The sequence below is a fragment of the Babylonia areolata genome, chromosome 19, assembly GCF_041734735.1.
Source record: "Babylonia areolata isolate BAREFJ2019XMU chromosome 19, ASM4173473v1, whole genome shotgun sequence".
Classification (NCBI taxonomy): domain Eukaryota; kingdom Metazoa; phylum Mollusca; class Gastropoda; order Neogastropoda; family Buccinidae; genus Babylonia; species Babylonia areolata.
This window is the reverse complement of record NC_134894.1, coordinates 34301749-34316748: the sequence shown is the minus strand read 5'-3', so window position 1 is coordinate 34316748 and position 15000 is coordinate 34301749. Positions and strand designations below refer to the sequence as shown.

The following is a 15000-nucleotide window of genomic DNA, read 5'->3' as shown; positions in this document are numbered from 1 at the left end:
ATCCAGAATTATAGAATCTTTACCAATGGACAAAATACTGAAACTCATACGGACTATGTTATGTAGCTAAAATAAACATTCTCCTTAATACCTCTTTCATTCAACACAGTGTGGAAAATACTGACAAAATAAACACCAAATGCTGCACAATGAGTTCAGTTTGAGTTCATTTTGCATGCTTTCCACAAAATATTTATCTTTACCAATGGACAGAATACTGAAACTTATACTATGTAGCCAAAATAAACATTCATTGGTAGTGGACACAGACCTGTGGTGGTGTGTGCTGTGTGTTCCAGAGATGAAAAAATGAATTCAATGTTGCATGAGGCCAGAACTACTGCCAGCACTTCACTATGATTAGAATAAAATTTAAATAAAAAATAAACAAAATAAGAACCACCTACAGATGAGAGAAAGAACCATTATTTCAAAACATGTGTGTGGTTCATCCATCAGGATCGACAAGGACTATCTAGTCATCAAAACATATAACAGTAACAAACACTAATAAACAAACAACAGACAGGAAGTAGAAAATAAAATAACAAGACAGTCCCGCTTCACACAAATGGTCACTTCCACATACTCAGAAAAGTTCATCAGCTTTCACCTGCTGTATACAACTTTCATTCCTCCAGAGGTGCACAGACGCATGTTCTTCTTCTCCCTCCAATTTGTGAAGAGTCACTAGGGCATTGCAGAGGACTGTTCACTAGATTCCTCCAGGTCTGTTGGTTGTGTGTCAAAGCCTAGTTTTCTGCAAATGCTTTCCCTGTCTGTTCAGCAATGTTTTCAATGTACTCTCCAATACACTTCGACACACTCTTCAAACTCCACCCTGAACCAGTTCTTTCATCTTCTGAAGCACCTATCACAATCACAAACATCCATTGAACAAAGCCAAGGCAGACGTTCTGAGAAGTCAGACTTGCCAATCATGGAAAACAAAGTCACCCAACCACAAAATTATGAAATTTCTGGCAACAAATTTGTACTGTGTACCCACAGGGAAACACTGGAATCATTTATCACTGTTGCTTATCGCACAGCTGACCATACAAGGCCATATCAGGGCTGAAAAACTTAGAAATTGCAAAAAAAATCCCACCCACCCCAAAAATGAAAATAAAAATATTATATAATTTTGGCATCAAATTTGAACTGTGTATCTCGTGTTGTGATGGGTGTGGTTGAAGGTGTGACTGGCTCCGATCTGTGTGCAAGTTGATAATCGATGACCCTATTGATCTGGGTGTAGCACAGGTGGGAGTTGACCTTGTTGAGCGCAGGGTACACCTGGCGATAGCAGGTATAACACACAACCAGACCGAGGATGGCACCAACAGTCACATCTGTGGACAGAGAAGTGGAGGTGGTCTTTGTTGATATATCCAAATAAATCTCTGTGTGTGTTTGTGTAAGAGTGTGCATTCCACTGTTGCAGCAGGGGAAACATTTATTATCTATATATTTATTGATCTATCAATATCCATATATCTATATCAATCTATGGTTTAAAAGAAATGATAAAAAAAGGTTTGTAATGTCCAATTAAAGTGTGGAATGAAAAATCTATTCACACACAAAAATGTAAGCCAAGCATGTCTGTATGTGTGCTGAAATAAATGATTGCATATAATTGTCTAAATCATCTAGCAGCGAACAGACAATAAAGTAATGAGAAGAACAAGATAAAAAAAACAACAAAAAACAAACAAACAAAACAATGTCACAGACTACAGTACCTTGCCAGTGGTGGTGGTAGTCAGATGTGCGGGACACGGCGATCATGAGAGACCAGAGCAGAGGGAGAAGGAAGACAATGAAGCGCCATCCCACCCCTCGTCCGCCCTGATGGAACACCTGGAGCTTGCCCCCAATGTATAGTGACACAAAACCCAGGCTGGAGAAGGACACTGAAAAACACAGGCAAACAAGCAAAAAACAACATTATATGACACTAAAAAACATGGGCAAACAAGCAAAGAACAACATTATTTAACATTGAAAAACATGAATAAACATAAAACAAGCAAGAAACAACATTATCTAACACTGAACAACACAGATAAACAAGCAAAAAACAACATTACCTGACACTGAAAAACATTGGCAAACAAGCAAAAAACAACATTATCTGACACTGAAAAACAGGCAAACAAGCCAAAAAACATTATTTACACTGAAAAACACGGGTAAACAAGCCAAAAAACAACACGATTTGACACTGAAAAACACAGAAAAACAAAGCAAAAAACAACATTATTGGACACTGAAAAACATGGGCATGCAAGCCAAAAAACAGCATTATTTGACACTGAAAAACACAGATTAACATGCAAAAAACAACATTATCTGACAATGAAAAACATGGGCAAACAAGCCAAAAAACTTCATTTACAACATTATTTGACACTGAAAAACATGGGCAAACAAGCCAAAAAACAACATTATTTGACACTGAAAAACATGGGCAAACAAGCCAAAAAAAATTTATTTGACACTGAAAAACATGGGCAAACCAGCAAAAAACAACAACATATTTTAAGGATAGAAGATTTTTTTTTTAAAAACATATACTCCAAGAAATGTATGCCAGCTTACGGTTACAGTGTACCTTTTGGCTGCCATTTAGCTGCCGTCTTCTCCATCATTTTACTGAAGACTGTTGAGAAGCTGAGTTCAGTATGTTTTCATGTGTTGCTATGTGCCATGATGTGTTATCTAATGTATACTGTTTCATGGGAGGTGCTTAGAACCCTGTCCACTATATGGGAAGTTTGCAATATACAAGTCTGGTATATAATGATTATCATTAAAGATTTCAGAAGAAAATGATGTGAAAGACACTGTGTTGTCATTATCATCTAAAGTTCACTGGTGTCCACCTGGTAACTTCTGTAGAGCTTTCTATTTTGGTCCTAAGGAGACATGCAACTGATTAACTCTTTCTTTGCTGTAAACTCAAGCAGAGCTGTGTGCATTCAGCATCATGCCCCATGAAAATAAAAATGATCACAGAAGGTTCTGATAACGTAAAAACAGACGACCATGATGCTTTGAAAACTGAAAGGACTCAATGCTACTTCATCAAAGTGGTCCCTGTGATATTACCCTGTAAAATTTTCTACAACAAACTGATAAAAAAAAATGAGTGAAAATCGTCCACTGGAACCTCAGTCCAACGTAAGAATCGTCTGCTCCCAAGATGAGTTGTTTCCCTTTGCCATTTCTTGGACCAGAACCTTTTCCGGCCAGTGTGTGCAAATCAAGATGGCGGAACAGGGGAAATTGACGAGAAATGCTAACCAAAAAAGAATGCTAGCAAACACACCATCACATTCAAATGGTCCTCCGTCAAAAAAACACAGCTCAACAAAGTGGAACGATCATAATAAAATCAACTGGATGTGAAAATGATAGTGGCAACTCAAACACTGAGAAAAAAATGTTGCTGATCTCTGCTGAGCAGTGGGACTTTGTGACCAGACAACTTGGGAAACCAGATCAACTCGGGAGTGAAGGAAAACCCAGAAGAAAAGACAGACGAGGTGGTGATTAAAATTGTGAAGGATCTTGACGTGCAGCTGGACAGCAGAGACATCTCTACCAGCCACCGAGTGGGAAAACGAGTAAGCGATAAACACTGTGCCTTGCTCGTGAAGTTCACAACGCGTCGCAAGAAGGAAGAGTTGAGGAAGGCAGCAAGGACCAAGGCGAAGTCAGTCCCAGCTCTGCTAGGGGTTTTCTTCAATGAAGACCTCACCGACCTGAGAGCCAAAATGGCCAACCATGCCCGGAGATGTGATGGAGTCAGAAACGTGTCCTCAACAAATGGTAAATTAATGTGTTTCATCCACGAAAAGAACAGAGAAGGGAGGAACATAAAAATCGCAGCTGACAGTCCCAAAGATCTGGCCAAACTAACAAAGGAGTCAGAACATCAGGTGTTGCAGAAGCTGAGCCTGGCTTAGGACAAGCCAGAGGAAGAGGCTCCAAAACTGAACATTTTGTGTATCAATGTGTGTGGGCTGCTTTCCAAACTGAATTCTTAATCTGAATCTGTGCTAGCTAATGACATACTTGTGTTCACTGAAACTAAAACAGACAGTACTTCAGACAAACTTTTAGAGGACTTTTTGATATCTATAACTTTACTTGTTTCTGTAAACATAGGAAGAATTTGCGTTGCAATAGATCAGGGGGTATTATTATTTGTGTAAAGAAAAGAATTGAAGATAAATGTAAGTATGTGCAATCCAAATCTCAATTTGTATCCTGTTGTGTTTTTGATTAAAAAAAAATTATTCAACACTGACAAAGATGTACTCCTTGGTGGTGTATACACACCACCAGAAAGCTCACAATATGTTTCACGACTCTGTTTTGCAGACACAGAGCAAGAAATGGTAGATCTTAATAATGAATTCTATGTACTGTTAATGGGAGATTTCAATGCTCACACTGGTTGTAGTAGTGATTTTATTGACTCAGAAGATAACACTGTCCTAGAATTATTGAATACTGACATGTTTCTTGACAATATTGATCAGAATCCCTCCCTCACATTGAACAGCCTTGGTATCCCAGTCAGTAGAAATACAAAAGATAAACATAGTGTTAATAATTTTGGAAAAGCTCTCCTTAATGTATGCCGCTCAAATAACTTATGTATTCTTAATGGCAGGCTAGGCGATGACGTTAACCATGGAAAAAACACAAACATAAAAGACAAAGTACTATTGATTATGTTATTGGTGAAATTCAGTTGATGACACAAGTCCATGATTTCAGGGTAAATGAGTTTGATCCTACACTCTCAGATATTCATTGCTCTGTCCATACAAATTTTGTCATGTCAAGTAAATCACATGTAAATGTAGAAAGTACTGCTCAAGCTAGACATGACAGTGTTACCCAACTGACTTCATGCCAACGCAAGATTGTTTGGCATAAAGAAAATGTACCAAATGATGCTTTTGTTGTTAGTGATGAAGACATGTTATCCTTAAATAATATGAATGATGATGATGTTAATGACATGTATGATGTCATGAAAATGATGTATGATGTCATGAAAAAGGTGATCTTGAATACTTGCGACAAGTATGGCAAGCTTAAATCAACCGCTCCAAGACCCTTAACAAACACCAAATGTGTACACAACACTAACAAGGCCTGGTTTGACCAAGCATGTAAACTAAGTAGAGAAAGATACAACACATTCAAAAATGCTCATCTGAATGACAAGGACAATGTGATTCTAAAACAAGAGATGAAAGCAGCATGTAAACAGTACAAATCCACAATTCGAAAAGATGAAAAAAGGTACAGAAAATATATAGTTAATGATATAAGAAAAAATGAAATCACATGATCCAAAACGCTATTGGTCTCTCATAAATGGGAAGAACCATAAACAAGCAACAACAATTCCGTTTGACAAATTCAAGGAACACTTTGAAAATTTGTCCAAAATAAATACCAGTGACCAGACCATACTCTCACAGGAAGAAGAAACTGACAGATTATTGGTAGAATTTATTGAATCAGATGAAACAAAAACAATTCTAAATAAAAGCTTCACAGAAGCAGAACTTTGTTCTATTGTTAAAAAGCTAAAGAATAATAAATCCCCCGGAATTGATGGAATTATCAATGAAGCCACTGATCATACCTTTGATAAATTAAAACAGTTTGGTGTATTTTTTTCAATAGAATATTTGAAACTGGCACCTTACCAGATGACTGGCTCACTGGTACCATTGTCCCCATTTACAAAAATAAAGGAGACAAAAACGACCCAGATAATTACAGGGGCATCACATTACTCTCATGCAGTGCTAAATTCTTTACTGCTGCACTCAACGAAAGACTATGCACCTTTTCTGATACCTTACATATTCTTTCCGAAAACCAGGCTGGCTTTAGACCTAACCACTCCACAACTGATCACATCTTTGTAATGAAATGTTTGAATGACATAATGAGAAGCAGGAAGAAAAAATTGTTTTGTGCTTTCATAGATTATGAGAAAGCGTTCAACAAAGTGTGGCATACAGGCTTATGGACAAAACTCATTTGCTCTGGAATCAATGGCAAGTTCTTCAATATTGTCAGGAACATGTATAAAGGAATTGTTTCATGCGTTTCCTCAAATGGTGCCGTTTCTGAGTTTTTTGCAGTTTATCAAGGTGTTCGCCAAGGTGAAAACCTATCCCCCTTTTTGTTTGCTTTGCATGTGAATGATGTGGAAACCCACCTTATCAGGAATGGTTGCTCCCCTGTTGATATGGGACTAAGCCATGATGAAAGAGTATCTGGATACCTCAAACTATTCTTATTCTGTATGCTGATGATACAGTAATATTTGCTGACTCAGAAGCTAAGCTTCAGAAGGCGCTAAACGAACTAGAAGCATATTGTAATGACTGGAAAATAAGTGAATTGCTCCAAAACAAAAATAATGGTATTCTGTGGTAAGACACTAAATTACCAGTACCCGTTCACACTTAATGGAAATACTCTAGAACATGTTACTTGTTTTAAATACCTAGGACTGACTTTCAATTTCAATGTTAAGTTTAACATAGCTGTGAAACAATTAAAAGATCAGGCCAGATGGGCAATGATGGCACTGTTATGAAATAGCAGACAACTTCAGCTCCCTATTTCATATCAATTAGACTTATTCAATTCACTGGTCATGCCAATATTAACTTATGGTTGTGAAGTTTGGGGGTAATAACTGCGTTGACATTGCCGAATCATTACACTTGGAATACTGTAAATACATACTCTGGCTTAAGAAAAGCACTCCTAACTGTTTCATTTATGGTGAAACGGGATGTTTCCCCCTGTTTGTGCATGTATATTGCCGAATGATCAAATTCTGGCAGAAATTGTCCATTGACACATCGACTAGTAAAAAACTCTCCTCTCGCATGCTGAACACACTAACTGAATGTTTTAATTTACAAATACACAAAAATGACTGGTTACTTAAAATCAAACAGATTCTAGATGAAAATGGGCTGTCTTTTGTGTGGTACTATCCACAATCTGTATCAACCGCATGGCTGATAAACAACCTGACCCAAAGGCTTAAAGATAGTCATACACAAAAATGGGTAGTTACTTGTCGTAACTCTACAAAAGCCAATAACTACAGTTTATTTAAAAGCCAAATACCTTTTGAAGATTATCTAGACATTTTGCCATTGTGCTGTAGCATCCCAATGTTGAAACTCAGAACAAGTAATCACAAACTACCAACTGAGAAAGGGAGACACATGAACATACCACAAGAAGCAAGACTGTGTCATCTTTGTGAGAGTGTGTAAGTGCGCGAGAGTGTAAGTGTACACAAGTGTCAGGAGAGTTCTGTGCACGTGAGTGTGTGTGTGTGTGTGTGTGTGTGTGTGTGTGAGGGGGAGGTAGGGGTGCGGGGGGGAGGTGGGGTAGAGGATGAGGTATGTGAGTGTATGCATGCCTACACTGTGGGAGCAACAGGATATTGGAACGTATATATATATATATATATATATATATATATATATATATATATATCTTTGTATATATGTGTGTGGGGTTGGGGGTGGGAGATATGGGCGTATGTGTGTGTGCTTGTACAAGTAAGTGTTCATCTGTGTGTGTGTGTGTGTGTGTGTGTGTGTGTGTGTGCCGTGGAAGCTGCGATACGTAGACTAGAAATGAGTGTGTGGAGGAGGGGGGTAGAGGAGGTGCAGGGTAATGTGTGTGGTGTGTGTGTGTGTGTGTGTGTGTTGGAGCTCATGTACGTTTATATGTATTTGACTGTGCTTTCATATCTGTGAAACTGCATGTTTGGTGCATATCTGTTATGCATGTGTGGGTGTATGTGTGAATGTGTGTCTTCATGTTTTACATTTATTTGCTTATTTATCATCATTGTTGTCTTATTTATTTATTTATTTATTTATTATTATTATTATTTTATTATTATTATTATTATTACTACTACCTTTTTTGATATTATAATTATTATTCATTTATTTATTTATTTATTTAAGCTTATCTATTATTTATTAACCTTTTTTCTTTTTTTCTTTTTTTTTCTCAAGGCCTGACTAAGCGCGTTGGGTTACGCTGCTGGTCAGGCATCTGCTTTGCAGATGTGGTGTAGCGTATATGGATTTGTCCGAACGCAGTGACGCCTCCTTGAGCTACTGAAACTGAAACTGAAACTGTGACACAAATCGAGTGGGAGACGAATACCACTTTGTCACGGAATGTCTTGCAATTCAAAATCTCCACAATCAATATTTACCTAAGTATTACAGAACAAGTCCCAACTTCCACTTATGCCTTAACTGTACTTGTTGAATAGGAATTAGAACAATGACATCTGTTAATCTTGACAATGCATCCCGTACATATCCATTTGTAATTGCATGACCATATTTTTTATATGTCTTTTTCTCTCCTGTATATATCAAACCAATTCCAGTATTACTGGCAAATGGGTGCTAAAATAACAAATTATTGTGTATTTTATTTTGTTACACCATGTCATTGTTATTGCTTTGCTCCAACTAACCCCTCAGTTCCCAGTTCAGACTCAACTAGTCAGATATAGAGCTGTATTGTAAAAATTAATCAAAGTTGTGATTTGTGCATTTGTCTATGGAGTATTGCTTTCGCTATTCCTATTGCATTGTATCAGACTGATGATTACATTTGGCCTTTTATTTCATTTAATTTTTTTCCCCATTTGTGTTATTCCCCCCTTTTGTTTCCTGTTTTTAAATTTTCTTCGCTCTTCCTCTGTGGCCGTCATCCTGTAATTGTCATGTTTCCTTATTTCTCTATGACTCAAAAGAGTTAATGGGAATAAACAAACTCGGAACTCTGAAACCTTGAAGATTATAAATTTGTTTGCACTTTGCAATCCAAAACTGATTAGAAATAGAATGTGCACCAGTAGAGTGATCATCTGAAGGTACAGTGACACAAATGAAATAAACAAACAAATAAATACATATACAAACAAGATAAATAAATGAATATATTCATAAGTACATCAAAAAAATCCCAACAACGTAGAATACAGTACCACCACCAACACTCATAACAGTACAAATGGCGAGGACAATGTCCACTTACTCGATGAGTGCCCACTAGGAAAGCTCTTTAGGCCTTGCAAAACAGACTCCTCCCTTCCAGAACACTTTCTGGTGTCCGTGACGATGTCATGGTCAGGGATACCCTCTGGATAGCAGCGTGACAGGAAGTCAGGGCGGGGTCTGTCCACATTGAAGGTTTTTATTTATTGTTTTTTAGATCTTTTTTATTTCAATGATATTAATATTCACATGAAATATATAATACATCTTTATTCATCATTTCATGTATTTGGAAATTAATTGTACATCCACAGGCTTGTCACTCAACCCACACAATATCTCAGCCCACAGCCGAGTCCAACACACACGCAATGTGACAAAGGTTGGACCAAAGATCAAAAAGCAACACATATAAAGCTAAATACACTCAAGCAAGTAGTACAACACAGCAGTTTCATTTTCTACACACACCCAAACCCCCTCCACACACACTAACACACACACACAAGAACAATTTACAGAATAACAAGTATATTCTGAAATATCAATATAGAATAAGAAAAGCTTCTGTAAAATCATTATAAATTGTTAATGGCTGGTTTAGTACTTTAAAAAAAAGTTATTGCAATATGCAATAAGAAAAAAAGCATAAATACTAAAATAGCATATATAGGTTGTATCGTTTCACAACAATATTTTTTTCGAAAGCAAAGTAGGAGAATGACCATCCACAACAATTACTGTTTACACTACAGCCCATATCCTTTTCCACTTTCCCCTTCTTCAGACAGACAAATCAGCAGAATCCCTTTGTATGCACTGGAAAATAAGTTGCTCAAACCAACCATGACTCAAAACTACTCAACAGTAAACTATAAAGTCTGTACCCCCATCACCAATTAAATTCAGAAGCTGAAGCAAACTGCAAACACATCTTCAGCCTCCCTGCTTTAACAACCAGTCACTTTGTAAAGATCGAAGCAAATCAAAATTCACTGTTAAAAGGCTCCACACATGATTATCAAAAATACCTTCCGACAGCCAGCTTGATAAAATTTGTGATGCAGCCAGCGACAAAAAGGGACATTGTTACACCTGAAAAATAAATGCACTGGATGTACACAAGCAGATTCCTTTCTCTCCAATGCCCAACCTTTACCACCACCCCTCAACTCCCCCAAAATTGAAAAAAAAGGAACTACCGAAGCCTTAAACAGGTGGGCAATTCCAGAGCTGACCTTTATATCTAACTAATAGGAATGCCATGGTGTTTTGATAAAACAAAATGAAAATAAGTGCAAACACACACACACATGCACACATGTATACTCACAGGCACACAAACACACACTAACATGCATGCACACACCAGGTCTTTCACTCGCTCTGACCTCTGTGTGTGTGTGTGTGTGTGTGTGTGTGTGTGAGTGTGTGTGTAAGTTTCTGTGAGTGTGCCAGTCTCTGTGTGCATTTGTTGCATTACATTCCATGCATACATGCATGTGTTGAAACCTCTCTTTCAATGTCTATTCTCTGTTATTCTGTAAACGTAAATGTAAATGTTTGTGTGTTTAAAATCACACTCAATTAAAATACTGTTGTTGTTGTTTTTAAATTACACACAAATCCACCCACAGAAAAAAAAGGGAAAACATGATTTTAAAAAATCAACATGCATTCTGCATTGTCATAATGAAATGATATACAAAATAAAACGGTGGTCGACCCAAGAAAGTCCAGGACAAACACACACACACACACACAAAATTTAATAAATAAAATAGATTTTTTCAATGAACACAATTAACAACTCAGCTGGCAACGAGTTGTACATGAATCACTGAATATCAAAAATCTATTCTGTACCCAGAGCAGCTTGGATGAAGTCTTCTTTGTCTTTTCGCACAATGTAGAAAGCCAGCAGCACAACCATAGGCACAGAAATGACTGTTATCTGAAACCACAAGTTGATTAATGAATAAATATACTGAACTATGTATTTAAGAAAAAAAATCTTAAAAAACCCACCTCCAAGTCCAAGCAAACAAAACTTAAAAAACAAAAACAAAAAATAAAAAAACTTAATAATGTGAATCAAGTTCTAACTTCTATAGTTCAATTTAAAGTATTTCACCTGAATACAAAAATATTCATCTTAAATATAGCTCTAAAAACATGAAAACATAACAAAAAATTTTTTCCCCTCTCTCTCTCTTTCTCACAGTCACACACACACACACACACACACACACACACACACACACACAAAACTGTTGCAATGGTGAAAACTAATCAGTAATAAGGTGACAGAAACTTTTTTTTTAAATCAACAGCAACATGCATCATAACATCTGTCTCACTGTCTGAAAAGATCTTTCTCTGTATAAAAAAACACAGTGTACAATATTGTCCATACCCACATAAGTCTCCCAGGGTAGTAGTCTGCTGAGTGTGGGTATCTGTACAGCCACATCTCCTCAGGCTGCAAGACTCTGTGATAGGGTGCCGCATTATCAGTAATGCTGAAAAACATTGCAGATTAGTTTAAATGAATCAAACTAATCAAATGGTGAAGACTCAGGCTAAAGGAAATTAAACAACTTATACATCATTCATATCCAAAGGAAATCGCATGTTCCCCAAAAGGCTGATCATAAAGATTTTAGACATATTATTCTGTCCTTTACTCTTTTCTCTGTTCTTGGCTTAAATAATTAAACTGTTCATAATGTATAATTTATCTATTCAAGTTCTGTCAAGTCTTCACACACACACACACACATACACACACACACACACATACATACACTTAAACACACACACACACACACTCACACACAACACAACACACACACACAAACACACACACACACACACACACACACACAATGAATTGTTGGCTCCCAGTTACACTGTTCGAATTTTTTTTTAGTGTTCTTGTAGTATGACTTAAGAGATAGACATTATTATTTTATTGATTATCTTTCAATATGTTAATCAGTGTTTTAATCATAATACATTATTTACAGAATGTTGATTGCAATGTCCAAATTAAAATGTCGCATTTGTCAGCAAATGTGTAAACAATTTCTCTTTTAGAGATAATAAAGCATTATTTTATCTTGTAATTGTATTGCTAATCCTTGAACACTTTTAATTTTACTCGTAGTTTGATAAATTTACTGTTACTCCATTACTGTACATACTTTAATCTAACACTGTGTGATCATGGGTATGGTTTTAACGTGGTGTTAGCCCTGATAAGGTCTTTGTGGCCATAAACAACATGATTTGGTTTGAACACTGTGTGATTCAAAATGATAGTTGATTCAATTACTTCGAATCTATCAACTCACGTGAAAACAACGAAGAGAATAAATCGCAAAATAAGCTCTCCGACAAGAACTTTCTCTTGCATAGTAAAATCGCTATCGAGGTAAGCACCGCACGTAATCAATTCAAGATCAGGAAGTGGCAGACAACAACTGTGTTGTTACTGCCCACCAACATGACACGTTGTGCGCCTGCAGGCAACGGAAGTTGACACTGAAGCGGAAATGGTTCACCGATTATTCCGAATCAGTCGTCTGCTACAGTCTAACGAGGTGAAAATTATTATCTCTCGTTCGATCCCAAAGTCTGACCAACGCGTTTGGTTGTTTATCAGTAGGTCAGGCTTCCACTCTCATTTTTTCAAGCAGTTGTGGTGTCGCGAATATGGATCAGTCCGCACGGCTCTTTGACGCCTCGCTCGTTTGTCATGATTCATACAACCAGCTGTTGGATGTTCGGTCTCTGTCTGTCTTTCTCAGTCAGTCAGTCAGTCTGTCTTTGTCTCTGTCTCAGTCTCTGTGTGTGTGTGTGTGTGTGTGTGTGTCCCCTCCTCACATGATGATACAAAATTTGACTTGTCTACTGTGCAAAACATTCAAAGAAGATTAATCATTACATCATTTTCCAAGCAACAAATCTCCAAGTGAAACGACTCTGAGATAAGTTTATGGTTTCTAAATGATGACGTGTGCTTATTCCTATCCGATAAGCTGATGCTATAGCCACTGTACATAATAATATGAATGACGTGCGTCACACCGTACGTGTTCTACTAAGCCTTTTACTTCCAAGTGTTGTTTCGTTTTGTTGTTGTTGTTGTTTTTTCTTCTTTTTCTTTTTTTCTGTCGGACTGACTTACTGATTTCATTTGATTTGTTAATTGACTGATTGACTTGATTTGATAAATTCTTCTCGTTTCGTTTATTTATTTATAGTCTGTTCATCTACGATGATGATATTCGACTGTGATTTCTTCTCCTAAATAGAAAGTGGCTTCTCTTTAAAGTTTGTGTAATAGTTTTAAAGCTGTTTTGATTAACACGTGAAATCTTTTAAAACGTACGACTGTTTGCTTTTGACGTTTGGCCTCACTAAGCTGAGCTACAACGCCGCCAAGAAGTTCGACAATAAATTATCAGGAATCAAATATTTCTTGGTTCTCTTTTGATCAGTGGTTTCTCACTTTTTTTGGAATAGATACTGTTGAGAAGACATCCCGTGCCCATGGACTTTATCATTGAAATCGTAATCGTTGGTATTTGCATCAGTTGACTGAGCACAAAATTTGACTTGTTTTCGTTCAAAGCCGGTCACTATATGAGGACAAAATTATTCATCCATTATTTATGCTTATTTCTCAAGAACTATTTCACTTAGTTCGACTGAAGAAACTATAAATGGATGCGATAATCAAGACATCTTCAGTTTCCATGGCCAGAACTGATCGAGTCATTTAGGTGACAGCAGCGTAACCTAACAGTATATATACATACATATTCATCAACTTTTCAACGCTGAGATTTTACACGGTATTTATCGTGAATCCAAAACATACTGTACTGGACATATATATGTTTGGAAAAATAACAACATAATATTAGTAGTTGTTATTTTTCCAAACATATATATGTCACCAGTTTCGACGCCCCAATTAAGATAGTCAAAGCTATCATAACATTCACATATTTATGCTTTTTTCCCCATGTCACACTGAGCAATTGGCCTGTATTTGCATCAATGCAAAAATAACAGCAAGAACAAAAGCAAAACAGCATCAGTGTTACAAAGATCATTGTAACTCAACTTAGGTTGTTGTTTTTTTTGTTGTTGTTTTTTTTATTTATTTTTTTTAATTGTCTTCTCGAAAAAAAGAAAAAAGAAAAAGAAAGTCAGATCCAAAGTACATCGCTCACATGTAACTTTTCCATGTGATTTTCACCATACGGTTATTAGAATGAATATTTCCCCGTATATATTTTTCTTGTATCCCTTTAACTCGAAAAGCATTTGAATATGAAATAACATATTATCTGTATGGCTTGGTTTCGTTATCACGAAGTAATCGTTTAGGGGAAACGATAAAAAGAATAAAGAAGGGGCCTTAATTCCCATGAAGAAAAAAATGTATCATGAGAAAATCCTTTCGCGATCCTCTGTCATGCAACCTATCACTATTTCTAAAACCGCGAGCCCAGAAAACGCCAACAAATCGCAAGATTCGGTCAAGAAAATTGACATGATCCCGACACCCACAAAGCCAGCTCTTTTGTCATTCTACTGTTTTCAGTTTCTCGAGAATCCTTTTCTGACAAAAGTTTGACCGGTTGTCTTCCGTGCCTGTCGGCGGAAATTTAAAAAAAAAAAAACAACAACAAAAAAAGTTGTCACAGGTGTTGCATGATTCACGTGCAGTTTAAAAAAAAAGCATATATATATATATATATATACACACACACACACACACACACACACACACACACACGCACGTGCGCGCGCTCATACACACATACACAAGCAAGCGCGCGCCCAGAGAAGTACGAAAACCTCGTGCAATTCGTGA

General features: G+C 36.8%; 1 protein-coding gene across 1 annotated transcript in view; it reads right to left on the bottom strand.

Moving 5' to 3' along the window:
• LOC143293652 (phospholipid phosphatase 5-like) overlaps positions 1–12636 on the bottom strand; it is a 15151-nt gene extending 2515 nt beyond the window's left edge. Inside the window, exons 1-7 of the mRNA XM_076604779.1 lie at positions 12464–12636; positions 11524–11629; positions 10974–11061; positions 10139–10202; positions 9148–9287; positions 1749–1919; positions 1–1355 (exon numbers count right to left, since the gene is read on the bottom strand). The exon at positions 1–1355 is cut by the window's left edge and continues 2515 nt beyond it. Coding sequence (XP_076460894.1) covers positions 1138–1355; positions 1749–1919; positions 9148–9287; positions 10139–10202; positions 10974–11061; positions 11524–11629; positions 12464–12525 — 849 coding nt within the window. The 5' untranslated portion in view covers positions 12526–12636 and the 3' untranslated portion in view covers positions 1–1137. The remainder of the gene's footprint in view (positions 1356–1748; positions 1920–9147; positions 9288–10138; positions 10203–10973; positions 11062–11523; positions 11630–12463) is intronic.
• Between the last annotated feature and the right edge of the window lie 2364 nt (positions 12637–15000).